The sequence below is a fragment of the Carcharodon carcharias genome, chromosome 18, assembly GCF_017639515.1.
Source record: "Carcharodon carcharias isolate sCarCar2 chromosome 18, sCarCar2.pri, whole genome shotgun sequence".
Classification (NCBI taxonomy): Eukaryota; Metazoa; Chordata; class Chondrichthyes; order Lamniformes; family Lamnidae; genus Carcharodon; species Carcharodon carcharias.
In genome coordinates, this window is record NC_054484.1 from 20,391,581 (window position 1) to 20,418,184 (window position 26,604).

A 26,604-nucleotide genomic window follows, 5' to 3' on the forward strand; every position below is an offset into this window, starting at 1 on the left:
CTGGAATGTTAAACAGTAAGAGGTGACTTGATTAAAACATATAAGATCTTGAAGGGTCTCAAGAGGGTGGATGTGGGAGAATCTAGAAATTGGGGACACTGTTTCAAAATTAGGGTTTGCCCATTTAGGACAGTGATGAGGAATTTTTTTCCCTCAGAGGATTGAGACTTTGGAATTCTCTTCCTCAAAAGGTAGTTGAGGCAGAGTCGTTGAATATCTGTAAGGCAGCGAAAGATAGATTCTTGATGTGCAAGGGGGTGAAAGGTTATCGGGGGTAGGCAGGAAAGTTGAGCTTAAAATCAGATCAGCCATGATCTCATTGAATGGCAGAGCAGGCTCGAGGACCGATCTGTGGCCTAGTCCTGCTCCTAGTTCGTGCGTATTCAAAATCATGAAGGGACTAGACAGCATAGATAGAGAGAAACTGGTAGAAGGATTGAGAACCAGATGACACCGATTAGAGAAACAGTGAGGACTGTTTTACGCAGCGAGTGACTAGGATTCAGAATGTACTGCCTGAGAGTGCAGTGGTGGCAGATTCAATCGTGGCTTTCAAAAGGGAATTGGATAATTATGTAAAGAGGGGGAAAAAAATTGCAAGGCTGGAGGGAAAAAGGGCTGCAGGTGAGCTCCTCTTGTAAGGAGTTGACATGCACAGCACAGGCCAAATGGCCTCCCTCTGCGTTGGTAACCATTCCATGGTTATTCTAACAGCAGCAAGGAAGAGGGAGCCGAGGGGGATGAGTGGAGTTGTAGTCCGTTCCTCCACAGGGCTGCTCTGGCCATGCAGGAGGTGGCGGAGGTGGGGGGGGGGGACGACTACAAACCCCAGCAGGCAGCAGGGTGGGCGAGTAGGCGGTCAGGCGTCCGCTCCTGCGCAATTGGGAGCGGCCGGGAACCCGGAGTGAGGATTCGCGAGACTCGAACCTGCAAAATAATCGAGAGAGAGAGAGAGAGAGAGAGAGCGAGCGAGAGAGAAAAAGCGGGGGGCAAAACCCGGCGCGGCGCGGCCCGGGCCCCGGAGGGAGGTATGTGCTGCAACCCTTCAGTGTGAGCAGAGGCGAAGGCCGCGGGGGGGGGAAGAGAGGGGTCTGAGAGGAAGGGATCGCGGAAGGGGGTAAACTCGATGGGAAGAGGTTGCAATTTTGCGCTGGTTACATCTTGGAAGGTTGCAGCGGGATCGATACAATGTTTCCATTCCGGCCGCCATTCCGCCTGTTCTTTGTTACAATGTTGCACATGGATCGCTCTTAAAACCCGGCTGAAAATCGGCAGCGGCCGCATGGATCGGCAGGGGAGCCTTACAAAACCCAACCAGAGAGGGAGAGAGAGAAAATATATACAAAATAAACCGACTCCACATCACCCAGCAACTCCCGTTCCCTTCTGCAGACCGCTGCTGCCCTTCCTTCTCTCGGGGAGAAACAGCAGCAATCATTATAATAATGGGCAATATCTCAGCTCCACATTTTATATCAAAGACACTGCTTCCCATCAACAATTATTTTTTGCACCTAATTGGGATTCCCCTCTCCCCCCCCCAAAAAAAAATCGTGCATCAAAAAAAACCCATCATTAATTATAATTAAAGATAACTTTTTTTTGGCGTGTCAATGTTTGCAACCTTGCTAAATTGATCACACTAGTTTATATATTCTCTTAAGGGGGAGTTCTGTGTGCGAAATGCTCTATGTGATGTGGGAGGTGGGAGGTGTGAACATGAGCTGCTGTAGGGAAGGAGCTGTGGTCAAGATTAGGAAAGGGCTGGACAGTGTTGGAGGTGACATCGTTGGCTGTCATTTTCAAAAAGTGAGACATTGCTGTAATGTCATTGAAATTTGTGGTGCTGCGATTATTTTTCAATAGTGAGATGTGTTGACAGGATTGAGACTCAATTAGACTGGTAAATTTACCTCTGGTAAATTTCATCAAGCCTTTTATCAAGGCCTTAGTCTTGCTAGGAGTCGTTCTTTAAATCATATGTGGTATTTTTTATAATTCCCTAAAACCTATTTTTATTTATTTTTTTAGCCATTGGGATTATGGTTGTGTAAATTCAGTGATGTTGGTATAGTTAGATTCAGGGCTGTTCATAGACATCAATATCTCACTGTTTTGTAAAGCAAAAACAGAAATACCTGGAAAAACTCAGCAGGTCTGGCAGCATCGGCGGAGAAGAGCAAAGTTGACGTTTCAAGTCCTCATGACCCTTCAGCAGAACTAAGTAAAAATAGGAAAGGGCTGAAATTATTTCACCCCTTTCCTATTCCTATTTTTACTTAGTTCTGTTGAAGGGTCATGAGGACTTGAAACGTCAACTTTGCTCTTCTCCGCCGATGCTGCCAGACCTGCTGAGTTTTTCCAGGTATTTCTGTTTTTGTTTTGGATTTCCAGCATCTGCAGTTTTTTGTTTTTATCTCACTGTTTTATGCACAAGTGTTGTTTATCTTTGCTTGCTGCAGTATTGGAATCAGGAATCTTCTGTTACTTAAAACTCCGAAAAAGAGTCGAACGGACTCAAAACGTTAACTCTGTTTCTCTCTCCACAGGTGCTGCCAGATCTGCTGAGCTTTTCCAGCACTTTCTGTTTTTTATTTCAGATTTCCAGCATCTGCAGTATTTTGCTTTTCCCTTATGTCACTTGTGTGGTGCAACTCATTCATGCATATTTTAGGAGTGCAACCTACTTTGACAGACTTTATTTTGAAACGTAAACCAATGTGTTGTGAAATTGACTTGACCTTTGCAACAATATGAACTGCATGTGGAATTATAGTTAGTTTAATGTCTGTCATTGGGAAATTGTTGGAATTCATTATCAAGGAAGTAGTAATGGGGCATTTGGAAAGTCAAAATGCAATCCATCAGAGTCAGCATGGTTTTATGAAGAATAAATCGTGTTTGACTAATTTGCTAGAGTTCTTTGAAGATGTGACAAGCAAAGTGGATAACGGGCATCCTGTGGATGTAATATATCTGGACTTCCAGAAGGTCCTTGATAAGGTGCCCTACAAAAGATTAATACACAAGATAAGACCACGGAGTTTGGGGTAATATATTACCTTGGATAGAGGATTAGCTAACCAACAGAAAGCAGAGATTCGGGATAAATGGGTCTTTTTCTGATTGGCAAGCTGTAACTAGTGGGTGCCACAGGGTTTGGTCCTTGGGCCCCAACTATTTACAATCTATATTAATGACTTGGATTCAGAGATAGAAGGTACTATAGCTAAATTTGCAAATGACACCAAAATAGGTGGGGAAGTAAGTTGAAATGAAGAAATAAGAAATTTACAAATGGATGTGGACAGGTTAGGTGAATGGGCCAAAATTTGGCAGATGGAGTTTAACGTGGATACGTGTGAGGTTATCCATTTTGGTCGGAAGAATAAAAAGGCGACTTATTATTTAAATGGAGAGAAACTTCAGAATGCTTCAGTGCAGAACAAAAGATCTGGGTGTCCTCATGCATGAATCGCTGAAAGATATTATGCAGGTACAGCAGGTAATAAGGAAGGTAAATGGAATTTTGGCATTTATTGCTAAAGGAATAAAATATAAAAATAGATAAGTGTTGTTGCAACTGTACAAGGCATTGGTGAGACTGCACCTGGAGCACTGTGCACAGTTTTGGTCCCCTTACTTGAGAAAGAATGTAGTTACACTGGAGGCAGTTCTGAGGAGGTTCACTAGATTGATTCCAGAGATGCGGGGCTTGTCTTATGAGGAGAGATAGAGCAGTTTAGGCCTATACTCACTAGAGTTTAGAAGAATGAGAGGAGATCTAATTGAGGTATATAAGATGCTAAAGGGGAGAGACAAAGTAGACGTGGAGCGGATGTTTGCCCCTTGCGGGGCATTCTAGAACGAGAGGCCATAGTTTTAGGCTAAGGGGTGGTAGATTTAAATCAGAGATGAGGAGGAATTACTTTTCTCAAAGGGTCGTGAATCTGTGGAATTCACGACCTCAGGGTGCAGTGGATGCCGGGACGCTGAATAAATTTAAGGAGGAGATAGACAAGTTTTTAATTAGTAACGGATTGAAAGGTTATGGGGAGAGGGCGGGAAATTGGAGTTGAGGCCGAAATGAGATCAGCCATGATCATAATGAATGGCGGGGCAGGCTTGAGGGGCTGAATTGTTTACTCTTGCTCCTAGTTCTTATGTAATAGGTCGGAGGTGAGGCTGGCCAGTTTGAATCCTGGTGGAGGTATGATGTGGGACCACCTGGAGGAGGTAGTCTCACACCAGGCTTTGAACTCAGTTATGATGGGAATGTATGCAACAAGAACTTTTAAATATGGTTCTTTTGGATCGTTTGGGAGGTTGTTGAACTTCGGTTTTAAATAAAGAAATAACTTTTCTTTATTCTTTCATGGGATGTGGGCATCACTGGCAAGGCCAGCATTTGTTGCCCATCCCTAATGGCTTGCTAGGCCATTTCAGAGGGCGGTTAAGAGTTAGCCACGTTATTGTGGATCTGGAGTACCATCTAGGCCAGGTAAGGATGGCAGATTTCCTTCCCTAAAGGGCATTAGTGAAACCAGTTGCGTTTTTATCAACAATTGATAGTTTCACGGCCATCATTACTGAGACTAGCTTTTCAATCCCAGACTTATTAATTGAATTCAAACTCCAGCTGTCACAGGATTTGAACTTTTGGACCCAGAGCAATAAACCTGGGCCTCTGTATTGCTAGTCCAGTGATATTATCACTGCACCACCACCTCCCCTCACCGACATTTTTAATAGTGCCTTTCACCACCTCAGAATGTCCCAAAGCACTGTACAACCGACCAAGAAGCTTTGAAGTAGAGTCACTGCTTAAATGTAGGACATGGTAATCAATTAGCTCGCAGCAAGCTCCAACAGACAGCAATGAAGTAAATGACCAGATCATCTGTTTTTGAGTGTGGGGGGTTCATATTGGATTTGAAAAGTTAACTCTATTTCTCTCTCCACTGGCTGAGTTTTTCCGGCGCTTCCTGTTTTCAAAATAAAAACCAAAAAAAAACGCTTGCAAAACTCAGCTGGGAAAACAGTTCTGATGAAAGGTTGCTCGACTTGAAAGGTTGGGCTGGATTTTCCCCATCCAGGCGGGTAGCGGGAGCCGGGAAAATTCTTGGCTCGGCCTGCCTGCCTTGGGAGGGAGTGCCCACGGGGACGGGATTTTCATTGTGGCGGGGTAGGGTTGTGGGCTGCAATCGGGCCAGGCGACCGGGGAAAACGTTGGGAGGCAGCCACAGGGGCTGCTGGGTGCCGAGGTGAGCTGTTTAAAGATTTCCAGCATCCGCAGAATTTTGCTATTGTGCTTTCTGTTTTTATTTCAGATTCCCAGCAGCCTCAGTATTTTGCTTTTACTTATCTGTTTTGAAGTGTTGGTTGAGGGAGAATAGTGACCAAGATAACAGGAGAAGATACCATATGGGAACAGGAACAAGCCATTTAGGCCCTTGACCCTGCTACGTTATTCAATGAGACCATATAGTGTCCTAACACCGTATGCCTGTCCTTGCCCCAAATCCTTTGATACCTTTGGTTAACAACAATCTGTTTGTTTCAAATTTTAAAGTAATAATTGATCTAACATCAATTGTCTCTTCTGAAAGAGAGTTCCAAATTTCTACAGCCTTTTGCAGAAGCCTTTCCTAATCTCCGAAGGTTCTGGCTCTAAATTTTTAGACTCTGGCCCCTTGTCCTAGTCTCCCCAATCAGCAGGAATAGCTTCTCTCTATTTGTTCCTCTTAGTATCGTGAAAATTTCAATCAAGTCACCCTTAATCTTTTGAATTCCTGGGAATACACCCCTAGTTTGTGTAATCGTTCCTCGTAGTTAACCCCTTGAGTCCAGGTATCATTCTGGAAAATCTATGGTGCGCTTCCTCCAAGGCCAATATATCCTTCCAGCACTGCTTGCAGTCCTCCGGGTGTGGTTTAACAAGGTCTTTGCATAACTGAGGGGTGACTTCTATCCTCTCGCATTCTAATCTTCAAGATATAAAGACTAGCATTCCATTAGCCTTTTAGATCATTTTCTGTAGGTATTCATGAGATTTTAAATTATTTATTTCTATGGATTCCCTAAGTGTTATGATCCTGTTAGGGACTGTTTAAAAGAGAAGTCCAAACATTGTGTTTTAACCAAATAGAACTGCGCAAGATTTCATGTTTTTGAACAAAAACAAAGTTTATTGTATATAAAAGGCTTAAACAAAACAAGTACTACTAACAGAATGGTTTATGACTATGTGTGTTATGTACTTGGTTTTACTTCTTACTTCCCCCGCTAAATCTCTTATACTTTATGACATCTTAGAGTTATTTACTCCACTTAGGACCACCCAAAAGTATGTCACAGTCCTCTGGAAGCTACTTTAGTTCTCCTCAGTTCTAGCTATTCTCCAAGGTAAGACTCTTTCTGGAATACCTTTTGACTGTGGATGCCTCTGTCCCTTGTTCTGGTTTCCATCTCAATGCCTCCCAGCTAATTCTTTTGATTACTTTCTTTGCCACAAGGCTCTCTGAGGACCACTGTAGATTTTGTCTGCTAGCTGTGAGCTAGATAAATCTTCCAGCTACTTTTCCCACTCAAAATCCAAACTGAGATTAAGCCTCTGCCTGCATTGCACATTTTTTTTTTTATTCATTCAAGCGATGTTGGCTTTGCTGGCTGGGCCAGCATTTATTGCCTATCCCTAGTTGCCCTTGAGAAGGTGGTGGTGAGCTGCCTTCTCGAACTTCTGCAGTCCATGTGGTGTACCCACGGTGCTGTTAGGAAGTGAGTTCCGGGATTTTGACCTAGCGACAGTGAAGGAATGGCGATATATTTCCAAGTCAGGATGGTGAGTGACTTGGAGGGGAACTTCCAGGTGGTGGTGTTCCTATCTATCTGCTGTCCTTGTCCTTCTAGATAGTAGTGGTCGAGGGTTTGGAAGGTGCTTTCTCAGGAGCCGTGGAGAATTCCTGCAGTGCATCTTGTAGATGGTACACACTGCTACTACTGTGCATCAGTGGTGGAGGGAGTGATTGTTTGTGGATGTGGTGCTAATCAAGCGGGCTGCTTTGTCCTGGACGGTGTGCAACTTCTTGAGTGTTGTGGGAGCTGCACTCATCCAGGCAATTGGAGAGTATTCCATCATACTCCTGACTTGTGCCTTGTAGATGGTAGACAGGCTTTGAGGAGTCAGGAGGTGAGTTAATCTTCGCATGATTCCTAGACTCTGACCTGCTCTTGTAGCCACGGTATTTATATGGCTAGTCCAGTTCAGTTTCTGTTCAATGGTACCCCCAGGATGTTGAAAGTGGGGGATTCAGTGATAGTAATGCCATTGAACATCAAGGGACGATGGTTGGATTCTCTCTTGTTGGAGATTATCATTGCCTGATACTTTTGTGGCGCAAATGTTACTTGCCACTTGTCAGTCCAAGCCTGGATATTGTCCAGGTCTTGCTGCATTTGGACATGGACTGCTTCAGTATCTGAGGAGTCACGAATGGTGCTGAACATTGTGCAATCATCAGCAAACATACCCACTTCTGACCTTATGATGGAAAGAAAGTCATTGATGAAGCTGTTGAAGATGGTTGGGCTGAGGGCACTACCCTGAGGAACTCCTGCAGTGATGTCCTGGAGCTGAGATGACTGACCTCCAACAACCACAACCATGTTCCTTTGTGCTAGGTATGACTCCAATCAGCGGAGAGTTTTCCCCCTGATTCTCATTGACTCCAGTTTTGCTAGGGCTCCTTGATGCCACACTCGGTCAAATGCTGCCTTGATGTCAAGGGCATTCACTCTCACCTCACCTCGGGAGTTCAGCTCTTTTGTCCATGTGTGAACCAAGGCTATATTGAGGTCAGGAGCTGAGTGGCCCTGGCGGAACCCAAACTGGGCATCAGTGAGCAGGTTATTGCTAGCAAGTGCTGCTTGATAGCACTGTTGATTACCAATTCCATTACTTTACTGATGATCGAGAGCACACTGATGGAGCGGTAATTGGTCAGGTTGGATTTGTCCAGCTTTTTGTGTACAGGACGTACCTGGTCAATTTTTCACATGACCAGGTAAATGCCAGTGTTGTAGTTGTACTGGAAGAGCTTAGCTAGAGGCATGGCAAGTTCTGGAGCACTAGTCTTCAGTACTGTTGCCGGAATATTGTCAGGGCCCATAGCCTTTGCAGTGTCCAGTGCCTTCAGCCATTTCTTGATATCACGTAGAGCGAATCGAATTGGCTGAAGACTGGCATCTGTGATATTGGGGACCGCCGGAGGACGCGAGATGGATCATCCACTTGGCACTTCTGGCTGAAGATTGTTGTGAATGCTTGTTTGGCACACAAGTAGTCCTGTGTTATAGCTTCACTAGGTTGACACCTCATTTTTAGGTATGCCTGGTGCTGCTCCTGACATGCCCTCCTGCACTCTTCATTGAACCAAGGTTGATCCTCTGTCTTGAAGGTAATGGTAGAGTGGGGGATATGCCGAGCCATGAGGTTGCAGATTGTGTTCGAGTACAATTCTGCTGCTGCTGATGGCCCACAGTGCCTCAGGGGTTCCCAATCTTGATTGCTACATCTGTTTGGAATCTATCCCATTTAGCATGGTGGTAGTGCCACACAACACGATGGAGGGTATCCACAATGTGAAGGCAGCACTTCATCTCCACAGTGACTGTGTGGTGGTCACTCCTACCGATACTGTCATGGACAGATGCATCTGCGGCAGGTAGGTTGGTGAGGATGAGGTCAAGTATGTTTTTCCCTCTTGTTGGTTCCCTCACCACCTGCCGCAGACCCATGGAACGATGAAGTTAGTATTTTCTTGGCTTAACTAACACTCATCAGCTTTGGCTATCTTCTCTCAGTGAGCTGCAGACGGCTAGAGCCCAAACTATAACTAAACCACCTTTGGAGCAAAAACACAAATAAATTAAGCAAAAGAACATCCCATCTCCTGCAGCATATCACCACGACAACGTGGCATGTTTTGGGATATCCTCAAACAGTCCTTTAGGTTAATTATCCTTAATTTAAAAATTCTTCTGTGATCTGAAGGAGTAAACCAGGTGGGCATTTATGAGAATTGACAGTGGTTTCAAAGTCGAATGTTGACCACGAAACCTTTGTCAATTGTTGTAAAACCCAGTTGGTTCACTAATGTCCATTAGGGAAGGACATCTGTCATCCTCACCAGGTCTGGCCTACCTGTGACTCAAGATCCGCAGCAATGTGGTTGATTCTTAACTATCCACCTCTGAAATTGCCCAGCAAGTCATTTATTTTGTATCTGACCACTACAAAGTCAACAAAAAGGAATGAAACCGGACTGACCACCCAACATCAACATAAGAACCGGAAAAGACAATGGCAAACCCAGCCCTGCCTTCCCTGCAAAGTCCTCCTTACTAACATCTAGGGGCTTGTGTCAAAATTGGACAGCTGTCTCACAAACCAGTCAAGCAACAGCCCGACATAGTCATACTCAGGAATCGTACCTTACAGCACATGTCCCAGACACCACCATCTCCTTTGGTAGCATCTTCCAAACCCGCGACCACTACCATCTAGAAGGACAAGGGCAGCAGACACAAGGGAACACCAACACTTGAAAGTTCCCCTCCAAGCCACTCACCATGCTGACTTGGAAATCTATCGCTGATCCTTCACTGTCGCTGGGTCAAAATCCTGGAGCTCCTTCCCTAACAGCACTCTGGGTGTACCTACACTACATGGACTGCAGCGGTTCAAGAAGCAGCTCACCACCACCTTCTTGAGAGCAATTAGGGATGGGCAATAAATGCTGGCCCAGCCAGCGATGTTCACATCCTGTAAATAAATTTAAAAAATTAATTTTACAATCTTCCCTGTTTACAGCTAGCTTTTAAACTTCCCTTTGATTCTGAGATCCATGTAAATAATTTATATTGCTAATGAATGTGATTGCCCCTTCTCCAGACTCTTGACCCACAAAGAAATCCTCATGTTTGTAACGCTTCCTTCAGATTTCTTTCATCTGAAAATTGCATACATAATGTAAAAAGTAAGTGGAGACACTTCAGCTACACGTAAGGCTCAAGTATGGGTTTACAAGCCTCTGTGACCTAGCAAGATAAATACAGATTAACTTTTAAGAGTAAATAAATTCAAGCTTGTTTGAATTACGTCTACTTCAGGGTAGCTTATTAGTTTCTTAGCCGTATGCATCCATTTAGCTACATTTAATCTTTTCACCTTCAACCTAAAAGTTATATTCCTAGAATTAAAAGTTATATTCTAAAACATATAAACTATGTGCTAAATATTCTTGACATAAGTCAATTTGCAGTCCACCGGTTCTAGCTTCTCACCATGTGGAAAGTACGCTGAATTATCCCTTTTAGGTATGAAGTGATGACCTCAAATTTTCCTACATTGAAATCCATTTGCCACAGTTTTATCTATTCAATTAATCTTATCAATATCTCTTTGTAATTTTATACTTATATTTGCACTACCACCTAATTTTATATTATTAGCAAATTTGGATTTGAGGCTTTCTACCCGAGCTTATAAGTTGTATCTTAAGTATGGCTATTGGTTGAGGCCTCAACACAGATCCTTGCAGAACACCACAAGTCACATTCTGCCAATTAGAGTACCTGTTTATTAAACCTACTCCCTGTCTTCTTCTGCCCTGCCAACTTCCTAACGAGGTCAATAATTTGCCTTTAATTCCATGAGCTTCTATTTTAACAGTCTCTTAGGAGGGGCTTTACCAGATGCCCTCTGGAAGTTCATATAGATAACACTCATAGGCATTCACCTGTCTACTACTTTTGCCACCTCTTCAAAAAGTTCAGCCAGGTCCGTGAGGTGTAACATATCCTTTACAAATCCCCGCAGGTTCTCTTTGATAAGTTTTCAAAGTGTTCAGTTTTCCGTGCTTAAATATAGACTCTAGTAATTTCCTGACAAAAGACGTTAGGTTAACTGGTCTATAATCCTATGGTTTTTCTCTCTCGCCTTTCTTCAATAGCGGAATGAAATGCAGAATTTTCCAATCTAAAGAAACAGTTCCCAGATTGTGAGGATTTAGGAAGATCATAGTTAGGCAGCCAAGGCAGTGCTCTCACCTACCTACTTTTAAACCCTGGGTGGAAACCATCTGGTCTTGGGGTTTTGTAACTCTTTAGTGCCAGTCTTTTTTTTTTATTTGCTTAGCTTAGTTTTGGTAAAAGTTCCCATGGCATTATTTTGAGGAAGAGCTTCTGAGAAGAAGTTCTCCCCTGTGTCCCTGATGATCCCTCAGTTGACAATCAAAAAAAAAACAAACTACCTAGCCGTTAACACACCGCTTCTTGTGGACCTTGCTGTGTGCAAATTGGCTGCCGCATTTTCTACAACAGTTACTACACTTCAAAAATACACCCTTGGCTGTGGAGCACTTTGAGACGGCCTGTGATTGTGAAACGCGCTTTAGAAATGCAAATCTTCCTTTTCTTTCTAATATAATTGTAAACATTTATGTGTTGAATTTGATATCCCTTGAGAGTTTCTTTACTTCGTTTTTGTCACTGTCACTATCTGTTGTCATTCTTTGCTGTTCTTTGTGTCTTTGCCGTTCGCTAGGATCTGTGATTTTTTTTTTGCATTCTTATATGATTTTGCTTTTAGTTTTATTCTATTACCTCCATGGTTTTCTTTTGGTAAGTAGAGCACTAGTCCTTTCAGGGTATTAACTAGTTTGTATCATGCTAAGTTCTTTTTTTAAGCTCCTACTGATCTTCTGTCATTTTACCCCTTTAAAAGATTTGCCCAATTTACTGTGGACTTTCACTTTCATTGCATCGAAGTCAGCCTTACAGAGATCTAGAATCTTGGTAACCAAGAACATAAGAAATTGAGGAATAGGTCATCCAGCCCCTTAAGCCTGCTCCACTACTCAGTAAGATCATAGCTGGTCTTTGATCACGACGCCACTATCCTGCTCACTCCCCATATCTCTTGATTCCCCTAGAGCTTAGGATCTAACTATTTTGGACTTGAATTCATCCACAGCTCTCTGGCTAGAGAATTCCAAAGATTCACTACCTTCTTTGGTGAATAGCTCACCACTTGGCTCCCAAACCCTTTTCACCATCTACAAGGCACAAGCCAGGAGTGTGATGCAATATCTCCACATGCCTGAAGGAGTACAGCTCCAGGACAAAGCAGCTTGCTTGATCAGCACTAATTTAAACATTCACTCCCTACGAGATGCACTGCAGCAACTCATCAAGGTTCCTTCAACAGCACCTTGAGCAACAAACCTGTGACCTCTACCACCTAGAAGGACAGTGACAATAGATGTAAGGGAATACCACTACATGCAAGCTCCCCACCCACCCCCCCACACCCACGTCACACACCATCCTAACTTGGAAATATATTGTCGTTCCTTCATTGTCGCTGGATCAAAAACCTGCAACGCCCTTCCTAATAGCACTGCGGGTATTTCTACACCAGATGGATTGCAATGATTCAAGATGGTGGCTCACCATCACCTTCTACACAAGGTTATTGAAAGGTGTAGAACTGGCCACGGTCTTAGAATCATAGAATGGTTACAAAACAGAAAGAGGCTATTTGGCCTATCATATCTGTGCTGGGTCTCTGAAGGAATAATTCGTTAGTGTCACTGCCTCCACTTTCTCCCTGTAGCTCTGCACATTCTTCATTTTCAGATAATAATCCATATCCCTCTGGAATGCCTCCACCACACTCTCTGGCAGTGCATTCCAGATCTTAACCACTCACTATGTGAGAAAGTTCTACCTCATGTAGCCAGTGTTTCTTTTGCCAAGTACCTTAAATCTGTCCCCTCTGATTCTCAATCATTCCACCAGTTGGAACAGTTTCTCCCCATATACTCTGTCCCGATCCCTGATGAATCCCTCTTTCAAATCTCTCTTTTAACCTGCTATAAACCTTAATATACTTAAAGATATGGGGGTTGATGAACAGAGGGAAACATTTAAAGAAACCTTTCAAAACGTTCAACAAAAATACTTCCATTCAAGAACAAAAGTCAGCAAGAAGGACCCTTCCGCGGCTCACTCAGGAAGCTAAGGATAGTGTTTGGTTAAAAGAAGAGGCTTACAATGTTGCAAAAAGCAGCAGCCAGTCTGAGGATTGGGAGCGTTTCAGAAACCAGCGAAGGGCCACCAAAAAGTTGATAGAAAGGGGAAAAATAGAATAAAAGTAAACTAGCCAGAAATATAAAAACAGAGTGTAAGAGCTTTTTATAAGTAAATAAAAAGGAAGAGAGTAGCTAAAGTAAACATTGGTCCTTTAGAAGCAGAGACAGGAGAAATTATCATGGGGAACGAGGAAATGGAGGAGGGTTTGAATAAATATTTTGTCTGTCTTCACAGTCGAAGGCAGAAGTTCCATATCAGAAATAGACGATAACCTAGGGGCTAGAAAGACTGAAGAGTTAATGTCAGCAGGGATAAAGCACTGGAGAAATTTAAGGGATTAAAATCCAACAAATCCCTGGGACCTGATGGCCTTTACCCTAGGGTTCTAAAACAGGTAGCTGCAGAGGTAGTGGATATGCTAGCTATTATATTCCGAAATTCCTTAGATTCAGGAATGGTCCCACTAGATTGGAAGATGGCAAATGTTACACTGTTTTTCAACATCAGTTGTTGGGGAAATGCTGGAATCTATTATTAAGGAAACTTAATAGTGCACTTCAGAAAAGCATAGTATGATTAGAACAAAGCAATGTAGTTTTACATAAAGGGAAATCCTGTTTGACAAATCTATTAATTTTTTGAGGATGTAACTAGTAGGGTAGATAAAGGGGAACCAGTAGATGTGGTATACTTGGATTTCCAAAAGGCATTCAATAAGATCCCACACAAATGGTTACTAGGCAAAATAAGGGCTCATGGAGTTGGGGGTAATATATTAGCATTGATAGAGGATTGGTTAACAGATAGAAAATGGAGGGCCGGCATAAACGGGGGCTTTAGTAAGTTGGCAGGCAGTGAATAGTGAAATGCGACAAAGATCAGTGCTGGGGCCTCAGCTATTTATAATCTATATTAATGACTTAGATGAAGAGACAAAGAGTAACGTATCTAAGTTTGCTGATGAGTGATGTCATTGCTGGACTAGTGATCCAGTATGGGTTTGAATCCTGCAAATGGCGGAATTTGAATTCAATAGAAATCTGGAATTAAAAGTCTAATGATGACCATGAAACCATTTTCGATTGTTGCAGAGACCCATCTGGTTCACTAATGTCCTATAGGGAAGGAAATCTGCCATCCTTACTTGGCCTGGCCTACATATGACTCTAGACCTACAGCAATGTGGTTGACTCTTAAATGCCCTCTGAAATGGCCTAGCAAGCCACTTAGTTGTATCAAACCACTACAAAGTCACAAAAAAGAAATGAAACCAGACAGACCACCCAGCTTTGACTAGGAACCAGAAAGGACAATGGCACTGTCGACGCTGCAAAGTCCTCCTTACTAACATCTGGGGCCTAGTGCCAAAATTGGGAGAGCTGTCTCACAAACTAGTCAAGCAACAGCCTGACATATTCATCCTCACAGAATCATTACCAGACAGATAATGTCCCAGTCACCACCATCACCATCCTTGGGTATGTCCTGGGATAGACAGGATAGACCCAGCTGAGGTGGTGGCACAGTGGTATACAGTCAGGAGGGAGTTGCCCTGGGAGTCCTCAACACCAACCCCAGACCCCATGAAGTCAAGGGATCAGGTCAAACATGGGCAAGGAAACCTCTTGCTGATTACCACATACCCCCCCCACCCCTCCAGGTGATGAATCAGTACTCCTCTATGTTGAACACCACTTGGAGGAAATACTGAGGGTGGCAAGATCACAGAATGTTCTCTGGGTGGGGGACTTCAATGTCCATCAGTAAAAGTGGCTCGGTAGCACCACTGCTGACTGAGCTAGCCGAGTCCTAAAGGACATTAGCTGCTAGACCGGGTCTGCAACAGGTGGTGAGGGAACCAACAAGAGAGAAAAACATACTTGACCTCATCCTCACCAACCTGCCTACCAGAGATGTCCATGATGGTATCAGTAGGAGTGACCACTGCACAGTTGTTGTCGAGATGAAGGCCCGCCTTCACATTGAGGATACCCTCCGTTGTGTGGCACTATTGCTGTGCTAAATGTGATAGATTTCGAACAGATCTAGCATGTCCACCATCTACAAGGCACAAGTCAGGAATGTGATGGAATACTCCCCACTTGCCTGGATGAGTGCAGCTCCCACAACACTCAAGAAGCTTGGCACTGTCTGGGACAAAGCAGCCTGCTTGATTGGCACCACATCCACATACGTCTGGTCCCTCCACCACCAATGCACAGTAGCAGCAGTGTGTGCCATCTACAAGATGCACTGCAGGAATTCACCAAGGCTTCTTAGACAGCACCTTCCAAACCCACAACTACTATGATCTAGAAGGACAAGGGCAGCAAATACATGGGAACACCATCATCTGGAAGTTCCCTTCCAAGTCATTCACCATCCTGACTAGGAAATATATCACCGTTCCTTCACTGTCACTGAGTCAAAATCCTCGAACTCCCTTCCTAACAGCACTGAGGGTGGACCTGCACCACATAGACTGCAGGGGTTCAAGAAGGCAGCTCACCACCACCTTTTCAAGGGCAACTAGGGATTGGCAACAAATGTTGGCCCAGCCAGTGACGCCCACATCCCATGAATGAATAAAAATCAAACGATACCAAGCTAGGTGGAAATGTGGTAAGCTGTGGGGAGAATATGGAGGGGCTGCAAAGAGATTTGGACAGGTTTGGTGAGTGGGCAACAAGGTGGTAAATGGATTATAATATAGGGAAGTGTGAAGTTATTCACTCTGGCCATAAGAAAAAAGCAGAATGTTTTTTTTAAAAGGTGAGAAACTTGTAAGTGTTGAAGTTCAAAGAGACTTGGGTGTTCTTGTACAGGGAAGCAGAAAGTTAGCATGCAGGTGCAGCAAGCAATTAGGAAGGCAAATGGCATGTTGGCTTTTATTGCAAGGGGATTGGAGTACAAAAATAAAGAAGTCTTGCTACAGTAGTGCAGGGTTTTTGTGAGACCACATATAGAGTACTGTGTGCAGCTTTGGTCTCCACATTTAAGAAAGAATATACTTGCATTGGAGGCGGTACAGCGAAGTTGGTTCACTAAATTGGTCCCTGGGATGAGCAGGGGGTTGTCCTATGTTGAGAGGCCGAGTAAATTGGGCTTATGTTCTTTGGCGTTTAGAAGAGCGAGAGTTGATCTCACTGAAGCCTACAAAATTCTGAAGGGGGTTGATAGGGTGGACACAGAGAGATTGTTTTCACTGGTCGGAGAATCTAAAACATTGAGACACGATCTCCGGATAAGGGGCCAATCATTTACAACTGAAATGAGGAGAAATTACTTCACTCAAACTGTTGTGAATCTTTGAAATTCTCAACCCCAGAAGGCTGTGGATGCTTAATCATTGAATACATTTAAGGCTGGGGCTGAGCAGATTTTTGGTGTATTGGGGATTAAGTGACATGGGGAGCAGGAGGGGAAATTGAGTTGAAGCTCAAGAGCAGCCATGGTTGTATTGAATGGAAGAGCAGGCTTGATGGGTCGTGTGGTCTACTGCTCCTATTTCTTAAGTTCTCTTCTCCAAGGAGAACAATCTCAATTTCTCCAATCTATCTATATAACTGAAACCAGTTATATGCCTGAAACCAGTCCAATAAACCTTTTCTGCATTCTCTCTAACACTTTCACATCCTTCCTAAAATGTGGTGCCCAAGACTGGACACAGTACTCTACTTGAGGCTGAACCAACATTCTATACAAGATTAACATTACTTCCTTGCTTTTGTACTCTATGCCTCTATTAAAGCCTTGTATACTGTACACTTTATTAACTGCTCTCTCAACCTGACCTGCCACCTTCAACCATTTATGCACATGTACATCCAGGTCCCTCTGCTCCTGCACTCCCTTTAGATTTGTACCTTTTATTTTGTATTGTCTTGTTCTTCCTACCAAACTGAATCTTCACACTTCTTTGCATTAAATATCATCTGCCGCTTGTCCACCAACCTGCTTTTGTCCTCTTGGAATTTTGCTCTAGCCTCCTCACAGTTCACAATACTTCCAAGTTTTGCATTGTCCACAAATTTTGAAATTGTGCCCTGTACGCTAAAGTCTAGATCACTAATATACATAAGGAAGAGCAGGGGTCCTAACACTGACACCTGGGGAACTTCTCTATAAACCTTCCTCCGGTCCAAATAATAACTGCTAACCACTCTGTTTCCTGTCACTCAGCCAATTTCATATCCATGTTGCTACTGTCCCTTTTATTCCATGAGGCCTAACTATGCTCCCAAGCCTGTTGTCTGGCACTTTATCAAATACCTTTTGGAAGTCCATGTACACCATATCAACAGCATTGCCCTCATGAACCCTCTCTGTTACCTCACAAAAACAAGTAAGTTAAACATGATTCGCCCTTAACAAATCCATGCTGGCTTTCCTTAATTAACCTGCATTTGCCCAAGGGACTGTTAATTTTGTTCTGAATTATGGTTTCTAGAAGCTTCCCTGCCACAGAGGTTTAACTCACTGGACTGTAGTTGCTGAGTTTTTCTTTACATCCTTTTTTTGAATAAGGGTGTAATATTTGCAACTCTCCAGTCTCTGGCATCACCGAAGTCCAAGGAAGATTCAAGCAAAAAACTGCGGATGCTGGAAATCCAAAACAAAAACAAAAATAAAAACATCTGGAAAAACTCAGCAGGTCTGACAGCATCTGTGGAGAGAAACACACTTGATTCAGTTCTGATGAAGAGTCATACGGACTCGAAGCGTTAACTATGTTCCTCTCCGCAGAGGCTGCCAGACCTGCTGAGCTTTTCCAGGTTTTTTTTATTTTTGTTTTTGTCTAAGGAAGATTCATTGGATTTTGAATGTGCTCATGTGGCTTAATGGCTGACTCCTGTTTCTGGGACCAGAATATTGTCGTCGGTGTGCAGGGGCGTAAAGTGACGCGAGATGATGTCGGGCGTGCGTCCCGACATCATTGCGCGTCATTTCGATCTTGCATCTGGCGGGCGCGCGCCGGAGGCAGCTGTGTGCTGGCCGAACGGTCAAAGGTCTATTAAGGCCCATTAAGAAAGTCATTAATGTCATTAACACCACTGCCTGTCCAACCTTGAGGTTGGCAGGCAGGCAAAGAGCCCAGGCGGCCTTCGCTTTTTCCAGGAAACCTCATCCCACGGGCGGGATGAGGTTTCCTGAAGGTTTAATAAAAGAATAAAGAAATTTTTGCTAAATGCACAAAATGTCCCAGCTCATGTGACACTGTCACGTAAGGGGACATGTTTAAATCGTTTTTTTTAGGTCATTTATTGAGAAGTTTCATTCTCAACTTAATCTCCCTGAGGCAGTTCCGTGCCTCAGGGAGATGGTTGCACTGTTTCGCGCAGGCCCTGACTCTCCCCCACCCTCCCGGCTGCAGAGGTAACGCTGAGCACGACCGGCCGCGCATTATGCTGGACGGGCCTTAATTGGCCCACCCACATGAATGGCAGCACTCTGCCGATTACGGGCAGGGATCGTCTCCGCGCCCCACCCCTGCCCACTCCCGCCCAGCCCACCCGACATAGGTAAGATTTAGACCTAGATTTACATTGTTGACAGCACTGAGACTTGACTAGCAAAACGTCAGCATCTCCAAAATTTTCTTTAGTCCTCTTCCTCCTCAGTGTTACTCGGATGTGGTTTCATGGAGACAGCCCAATATCTTGGCTAGACATAGGAATAGGAGTAAGCCATTTGAAATCATTGATCACCTTTGCTTCCAAAACCTTCATTGGCAATGAGTTTCAGGTGTTTAACATTAGCTGTGTAAAAAAAAAAATGGTTCTTCCTCACATCCCCTCTGTATTTACCCAAAACTTTGAATCATTGCACCCCCTAGTCCTTGCACCATCATCTCACAGGAATAGCTTGTCTTTGCCTATCTTATCAAAACCTGTCATGATCTTATACACCTCTATTAAGTATCACCTCAATCTCCATTGCTCCACAGAAAACAGCCCCAGCTTCTTTGACTTAACCTTGTAGCTAAAATCCCTCATCCCTGGGGCCATTCTGGTAAATCTCCTCTGCACCTTCACGAGGATCTTATTTTAAAGTGTAGTTGTCAGAACTGGATGTAATAATCTAGTTGTGGCCTAACCAGAATGGCCTCTTTGTATGCTATAATGCCTCTGACTCTGAGAAGGCCATTCAGCCCCTTGAGCCTGTTTGGCCATTTAATGAGACGATGGTTATTTTTCATGCTGAGCCTAGATGGTGAGTGGTGGCTGGCTATTAGACCATGAAGATTGCCAAAACTATGTCCTGATGTGGAGGTTCCAATCAGAAAGCAGGAAGCCTGGTTAATGTTTCTTCTCCATGTCCCAAGAGGGCTGAGGCCTCCACTGCCATCGAGATCAACTGATTTGGCTCAGATCTGGGATTGAATCCCAACCATTTTCAGCTCAACTCTTGACTGTTTATTAGTGCCCAGTGCATTGACGGATTGCAGCTGGTGGCCTGACTACTGCCCTTCAACACCTCTTCTGGCAACAGTGTGAGGTAAGAGACTAACGGCCTCTCTTTCCTTTTTTAAGACCCCCTCTCCACCCCCCCCCATTAAAAAATACCTCTTTGACCAAGCTTTTGATCACCTGCCCTAAATGTCCCTGAGGTGGCTTGGGGTCAAACTTTATTTGATAGTGCTCCTGTGAAACGCCCTGGGACATTTTTACTAAGTTAAAGGCATTATAAAAATACAAGTTGTTGTTGTTCTAACATTCATGAATGTATTGGGTGTGATGTACTGAAACTGTATGCAGATTGAAGAATGTAGGATGAAGTGTGTCTGTCAGCCATAAGAAACATGAGGCAGGCCTTTGTAAAACATTGCAGACCATGCACTAAATATATTAAAAGGTGCATAGGATTTAGAATATGTAACTTTTATGTTTTAGATAAAAATTGAAATGGGAATCACCAGAAACTTGAAATGAAGACAGAAAATGCTGCAAATGCAGAGCAGGCCCTCGATAATCTGAAAGAGAAAGTAAGTTTACCATTTCCGGTGGGATGCATTGTCCGCAATTGGGGAAGTCATTCTAGCAGGCTGTCCCTAAATAGGTACTGTATCCAGATCCCACTCATTGAAAGGATAATGGCTCTCGTTCGCTGTGGGTTGTAACATGTAGAGTTTCTCTGTCTCTTCCTCATCTGAAGCTTTCTTTAATTTCCCGACTCTCTATAGTCAAGAGAGTGGAGTCCTATTAGGAATCTAACTATACCATGTCTTTCCGTACAGTGTCCCCACCCAGTGTACTGTCCACTGGTCACCTTCTGTGGAACGCACAAATTCAAAGGAGCAGAAAACGTACCACACAAACAGACCATCAGAGAGTCAGACAGGACTTTTCTGAGCACTTGCCATAGACCTTTCCATGGTTTTAATTCGCTGATTTTTCTCCCTTCCCCTCCAGAAGATGAAAACTTGTACCTAATCGCTCATTTCCCTGGTGACCATTGTTTCTGTATGAGCCAGGAGTTATATTTCATTGATTTATTAAGGACACCATCATTGTGAAGCTCAGTCCTATCTTGCAGTCCTGCAAGACTAAGGACCAAGCTATGAGGTAGTTAAACACAGAGTCAGACCTGGAATCTTGCTGGCTTTCTCTGTGAGGTTCATCTAATCAGTGGCTAAACCTGTTGAGCCATTGACCATGAGGGAGATGGGGGAAAGGAGCATATCTGGGGACCGAGGGATGAAACTAGCAATGTGTGTTTAATCTTGCATCCTTTAGCTGTCAATGGGCTGTTTTCCACTGAAGCTAAATATTAAAGCCTTAAATGCTTAGCACCTGAACTAGAAATGAATAATTGCCTGATGGAAGATCTCAGTGTAAAAATTAATGATTCTGCTTTTTAACATCAGCTGAGCTGTTAATTTTGCAGCATTTGTCTTGTTTGATTTTTCAGAATTATCTGCTCCTTTTACACTTACGCAGTGTTTTTTTTAATTCTCAATATTTAAGCTGCATGATGTCACCCCTGGGTCCATTGAAAACACCCTCAGCACAGAGTCAGCAGGTGCTGGTATCGGGTGCCACTCCGGAAATGTGAACACAAAATCCAAGCTGACACTCCAGTGCAGCAATTGACAATGTTAGAAATTTAGGTTCCTTTAAGAGTAAACCAGAACGAGCTTCAGAGTGAATTGAGAGCAAGCGATGCTCATTGAAGCCTGTACTTAAGAGCCAGGTTTTTTCCCAGTAGGGGTGTTTTGCTTCTGGGAAGGCAAAGGATCCAGAAGGAAAGAACTGGTATTTGTATTGAACTATAGTTTAACAATAAAGCAGTTGTGATTCACGGAATGTCTTCTGTTGCCTGATTCGGTAAATAGATATCCACCTATTAAACAGTACTGAGGGCATAAACTGTAAAGCGAGGCCTCTGTCTCATCTGTCCCCTCAGGTGGATGTAAAAGATTCCGTGGCATGATCACGAAGAACAGGGGAGTTCCCTCTGCTGTCATGGCTAACATTTACAACCCACCCCCCTCCAACCCAGCCCAACCCAACCCAACCCACACACCAAATCAACATCACTAAAGCAGACAGCCTGGTCCAGAGCTTCCCAAACCTTCCCAAACGACCGCATTTTAACACTTGAAAATTAACGTGACCCCAGATGCCAACAAAAAACAAGACAGCAATAAAACAGTGCTGTAACATTCAGTATATAATATGAAAGGTTGCATATCCTATGTCAACATAAGTATGAAAACCTGTGATGAAAATCCAGGGGGTACGCGGTGACTGGGTTGCCACCGGTCTGGGTCCACCTCCATGGTCAGCACTCGAGAAGCCGCTCTGAGAAAACTCTGATTATGTAAGTGCACCGTTATGTCACGGCTGAGCTGATGAGAGCCGCCTTGGCTCAATGAAAAGTGTCCAATGTCAGGAGTTCATCTTGTGATTGATTATTTCCCACTGCCGGCACAGTTCGAGGTGGCGGGGTATTTAGCACAATTTTATTCCTCGCGCCCCCAAGTTGGGGAGTCACGTTACCTCGCTGTTATTATCTCACCTTGGTGCTCACGAAATGGCTGCCGCACTTCCTGCAACAGTGACCATATTTCAAAAGCACTTAACTGATTGGTGGAATAGCCTGAGGTCAGGAATGGTGCTGTATAAATGCAGGTTATGTGCTTCTTGAGCTTCATCCAAATTAGGTACTTTTATTGGTGGTTATTTGGTGAGAGGGATTCTAGGTTTCTCTATTCCACCCCCCCCCCCCCCCACAACAACCACCCGGGTGTAACATTACAAAACTGGGTTCCCTGGATACTAGGGTTTCTAAGAGGGATTTGCTCAGTTTTACAAGGCCATCAGATTTCCATCCAACTGCCATGAGATGTTGTATTTTCTGTGTATACTCATGTGCTAACACCGTTTCTGTTGTGTTATCTCTGTTGCTGCTAAGCATGTTCTCAGCAGTGGTAGCACCATTTTGTTTGTGCAGTTAACAACCTTTGGTATTTTGAGTACAGAATTCCAGGGTTGCAACCGTACTTGCTATAAATCCCCAATAACTGATATTTTCAGGGGCATCTCCAAGAGTGTGCCAGCATTAACAGCCCAGAGAGCCAACAGGAGAGTGCAAGCATTTGGAGGGTTGTGGGAGCGGCCTGTAGGGGTGTGGCAGTATTTGCAGGGGCACCCCAACAGAATTGGGGTCGGCAGGGTGGTTTGTAGGACCATGCTGATTTGGGTTGCATGTGGTGGCAGAGGCTGTCGATAGGACTGTGTCAATATTTGGAGGCGCTCCTCAAGCACATGTTTGTATTTTTCAGGGTTCCGGGCACGTGTCAGTATTTATGCAGGTACCATACACAAAGAGTTTGAAAATGAAACGTTCCCCTGGGTAACTCTTGTGTTCTTGAATTTTTGTTCTCACAGATCCAGATGGCAGGCGATGGCACAGATGAGAGATTGTTTGTCTGTAAGTAGTGGAACATTTGTGGATGAATACGCAAAATATTAGGTTTTTTCCAAATAAGTGCGGAGTTCGTAAAGTTTTCTTTCTGAATGTCCCAGCAAATGTATTTGGAATAATCTGTACAATCTGCAATGCTACAATTTGGTGTATGAGGCAATTAAGTGCCATAGTTTATCTCTTTCCCTTCCCCGTTAGCATTTTCACACCCCCTCTGAACACAGGGCCTGGGATTGGGAGAGCTGTAAGTCATAGAATTGTTACCGTTCAGAAGGAGTCCATTTGGCCCATCCTTTCTGTGCCAGCTCTCCGCACGAGCCATTCACCTAGTGCCATTCTCCTGCCTTCTGCCTGAAACCCTGCACATTCTTCCATTTCAAATAACGGTCTAATTCCCCCTTGAATGCCTCGGTTGAATTGTGCCTCCACCACACTCTCAGGCAGTGCATTCCAGACCTTAACTTTTCCACGCAGCAAGTAGTTATTTTCCTCATATCGATTTTGGCTTCTTTTGCCAATTACTTTAAATCTGTGCCCTCTTGTTCCCGATCCCTTCACGAGTGGGAACAGTTTCTCCATATCCAGTCTGTCCAGACCCCAGTCTCACCATTGTTTCTGGATGCTATTCAGATAGAATTTGAGAAACCCATCATATAAAAAAAAAGAAACTGCGGTAATCTTGATGAACTGGTGGTTTAGATCTTGGCTCAATCCTATAGGTTTTATCTTTTGACTCAAAAAGTACTTCACTGGCTTTCGGACATTCTGTGTCAGGAAAGTCGCTACATCAATGTAGTTATTTTTTGTGATCAGAAGGTTCTGGATTCAAGCTCCATTGCAAGACCTTGAGCACGTAATGTAAACTGTCTGTCCAGTGCAAAATGTCAGATCCCAAGCCTTCCCTTTCAACCAGCACCGTTAAAACAAATGAACTGGTCATCCGTGTCTGAAGCACTTTGTGCAGAACTTAGCTATTGCACTTTTCTACATGACAGGGCTTGCTTTGCACTCCAGAGGGATCGTCATATGTGAAGCAGCTGCAAAAATCTATGATAGGTTTTCTTTAAAGCGGACCACTGGCTGACCCCCTCAAAAATAGACAACAAGAGGTCATCCAAAAATGGAGACCATTCCAACTAGAACAGGCCATTGGTGGAGTAACCTAGAGATGAGTGTCGGGACTCCCGTTACACTTTGTGAATTATATATAAATGACTGATCTCCACAGTTTTCAGGTGGTTTAAAACTAGAGAGAAAGTAAAAAGTGATGAGTGATGTAACCAGATTGAGAAAGATTTGTCTTTTCAATGAGTTTGGGTTAGTAGTAGACCTAAAATGACAGCAGGTATTTCTCTGAAAACTTACACCACGTCTGAACTCCCTAACTCTTGAGTGAAACTGGCATAATTGTTGGTGAAAAATGTTATAATAAAATTATAAAATAAAAACAGAAAATGCTGGAAATACTCACCAGGCCTGGCAACATCTGTGGAAAGGGAAACAGGTAATGTTTAGAGTTGAATATGACTCTTCTTCAGAACTGGCGCAATTAGAGTTCTAAAGAAGAGTCACATTGGACTTGAAGCATTAACCCTGTTTCGCCCTCCACAGCTGCTACCAGGCCTACTGAGTATTTACAGCATTTTCGGTTTTTACTTCAAATTTCCAGCACCTGCAGCATTTTGCTTTTATAAAATCATAAATTTCAACTCAAACGTGGTGTGTGAAGAGGCCCAAGTGGGAAGGTGACGGTTGCAGAAAACAAATCGTTGGTGTCGAGCTGCTTGTAACTTGCTGCTAATGAGTTTGCTTGCAAGTTGCACAGCTGGTGTATTGCTCCTGCTCGGTTTGATCCGTTAGTACCCTGGGGAACTAGTGGATCAAGGCTGCGGCATCCGGGGAGTGGGGGGGCGGTGGGGGTGGAGGAGAAGCTTTCCCTTCTCACCCAGTATCGTTTAGGAATTTGTCGGAGAGATTGAGTGCGTCAGTGGTTTGGCTGAAGGAATGTTCAGAAAGCATCACATCTTCCTTTACTTGCAGGGTGTGACGACTGTGGAGAGTACCATGACTCGGAGTGTCCAGAGCTTGGCCCCTTGGTGACGGTCAGCGATTCTTTCGTTTTGAGCCGAGCGAGGTAGGTAACGTCAAGGATTCGTGAAATGAAAGCAAACAGCAAATGTCTGCTTTTAAAATAAGTGTCGCCCTCCTTCCCATTTGTTCCACGGTTTTGAATTTTTGAATCCTGGAAAATGAATTTTTTTTGACCAGCAGTCAAAAGTCTCAATGGAACTTCAGCCTGATCGCATCTCTACCTTGTCCTAGCCTTTTATTCTGTTTTCTTTTATGACTTTGCAAACCGCTCTGCCTTGGAACAATGGCAGATCTTGAGGCAGCTATTGGGCAGCCATTCTACTGAGAGTGGAGAGCCTGTAGAATCCTTGTTGTCTGGATGGTGGAAAGCCAGGGGTAGATTTACACTTCAAAACCAGATGGACTTTTAGATTTTTTTGCCGGCAGAGATAAGGTTAAAGCACTGAGTGTTGTCTCTGTTGAGCTGGACCGCTCCAATATTAAAGTTAAACACGAACTGTGAGACAGTAAATCAAGGTGATATTTCTACTTCCTGGGCTTGATCTTAACCCTCGCCCGGTGAGAATGGAATGGGGTGGGGGGGTTGACATTAGGGTGAGCTTACTTACTCTGCCAGGTGGCGACATCTTCACCCACCCTGAAGTCAGTTGAGGTTCCCTCTGCAGGTAAACAAGGGTCTAATTTAATTGAGAAGTCACAGCACAATGCTTTAACCCAAGCATGTCAGGAATCCCTGCATGGCGTGCATTGTCTCCCCCAGTTAAAATCAATCCCTCTGTGTCTACAGCCTTCAGAGTCAGAGATGCTCAAGAAGTGCTAGCGGATTTAAAATAAACCAAAAACAAAAATTATTATCAAGACAAATATATCTGCTCGGCGGTGTGAATTCTGTTTTTCTGTGATGATAAATGTTTTAATTGTTATAACGTCTAGATCCTCCTTGCCATCCAGTTTGGAGATCAGACAGCTGGAAGATGGAAGTGAAGGGGTCTTTGCATTGTCTCCCCTGGTAAAACGCACGCAGTTTGGACCATTTGAAGCCAAAAGAGTCTCCCAACTGGAAAAAGAAGCTCTGTTTTCTCTGAAGGTAGGTTGAGCTTTGCCCTTTGATCTGGTTCACCAATGGATCCATGAGTTTACTCATTGAGTAGTTCATCCAGCGTACTCCTGAGTTTATTTCCCGGTCTGTGATGAGTTTATTTATCTTAGCTGTAGGGGCGCTGCCATTGCCCTGGAGCCTCCGAGAAATGGCGCCATTCACGACCTCAGCTCAGGATGTCCCAAAGCACTTTACAACCGATTAAGTTATTTTTGAGGCGCAGCTGCTGGTGCAATGAAGGAGATGTGGCAGCCAATTTGTGTACAACAAGCTCTCAAACAGCACTGAAATAATGACCAGATGATCTGTTTTTTTTTAAGTGATATTGG

General features: G+C 43.8%; 1 protein-coding gene across 5 annotated transcripts in view; it reads left to right on the forward strand.

Annotated features, from left to right (window-relative positions):
• The first annotated feature begins 881 nt into the window (after positions 1-881).
• Positions 882-26,604, forward strand: part of prdm15 (PR domain containing 15) — a 74,065-nt gene continuing 48,342 nt past the window's right edge. For 3 of the 5 annotated variants that reach the window (XM_041211803.1, XM_041211805.1, XM_041211807.1), the window contains exons 1-5: positions 882-1,028; positions 20,049-20,140; positions 23,049-23,091; positions 25,126-25,219; positions 26,110-26,263. In XM_041211803.1, the coding sequence (XP_041067737.1) occupies positions 20,084-20,140; positions 23,049-23,091; positions 25,126-25,219; positions 26,110-26,263 (348 nt within the window). In that variant the 5' untranslated portion in view covers positions 882-1,028; positions 20,049-20,083. Of the gene's footprint in view, positions 1,029-19,400; positions 19,654-20,048; positions 20,141-23,048; positions 23,092-25,125; positions 25,220-26,109; positions 26,264-26,604 lie in introns of those variants that run through there. The other 2 variants (XM_041211804.1, XM_041211806.1) reach the window with 2 other exon arrangements.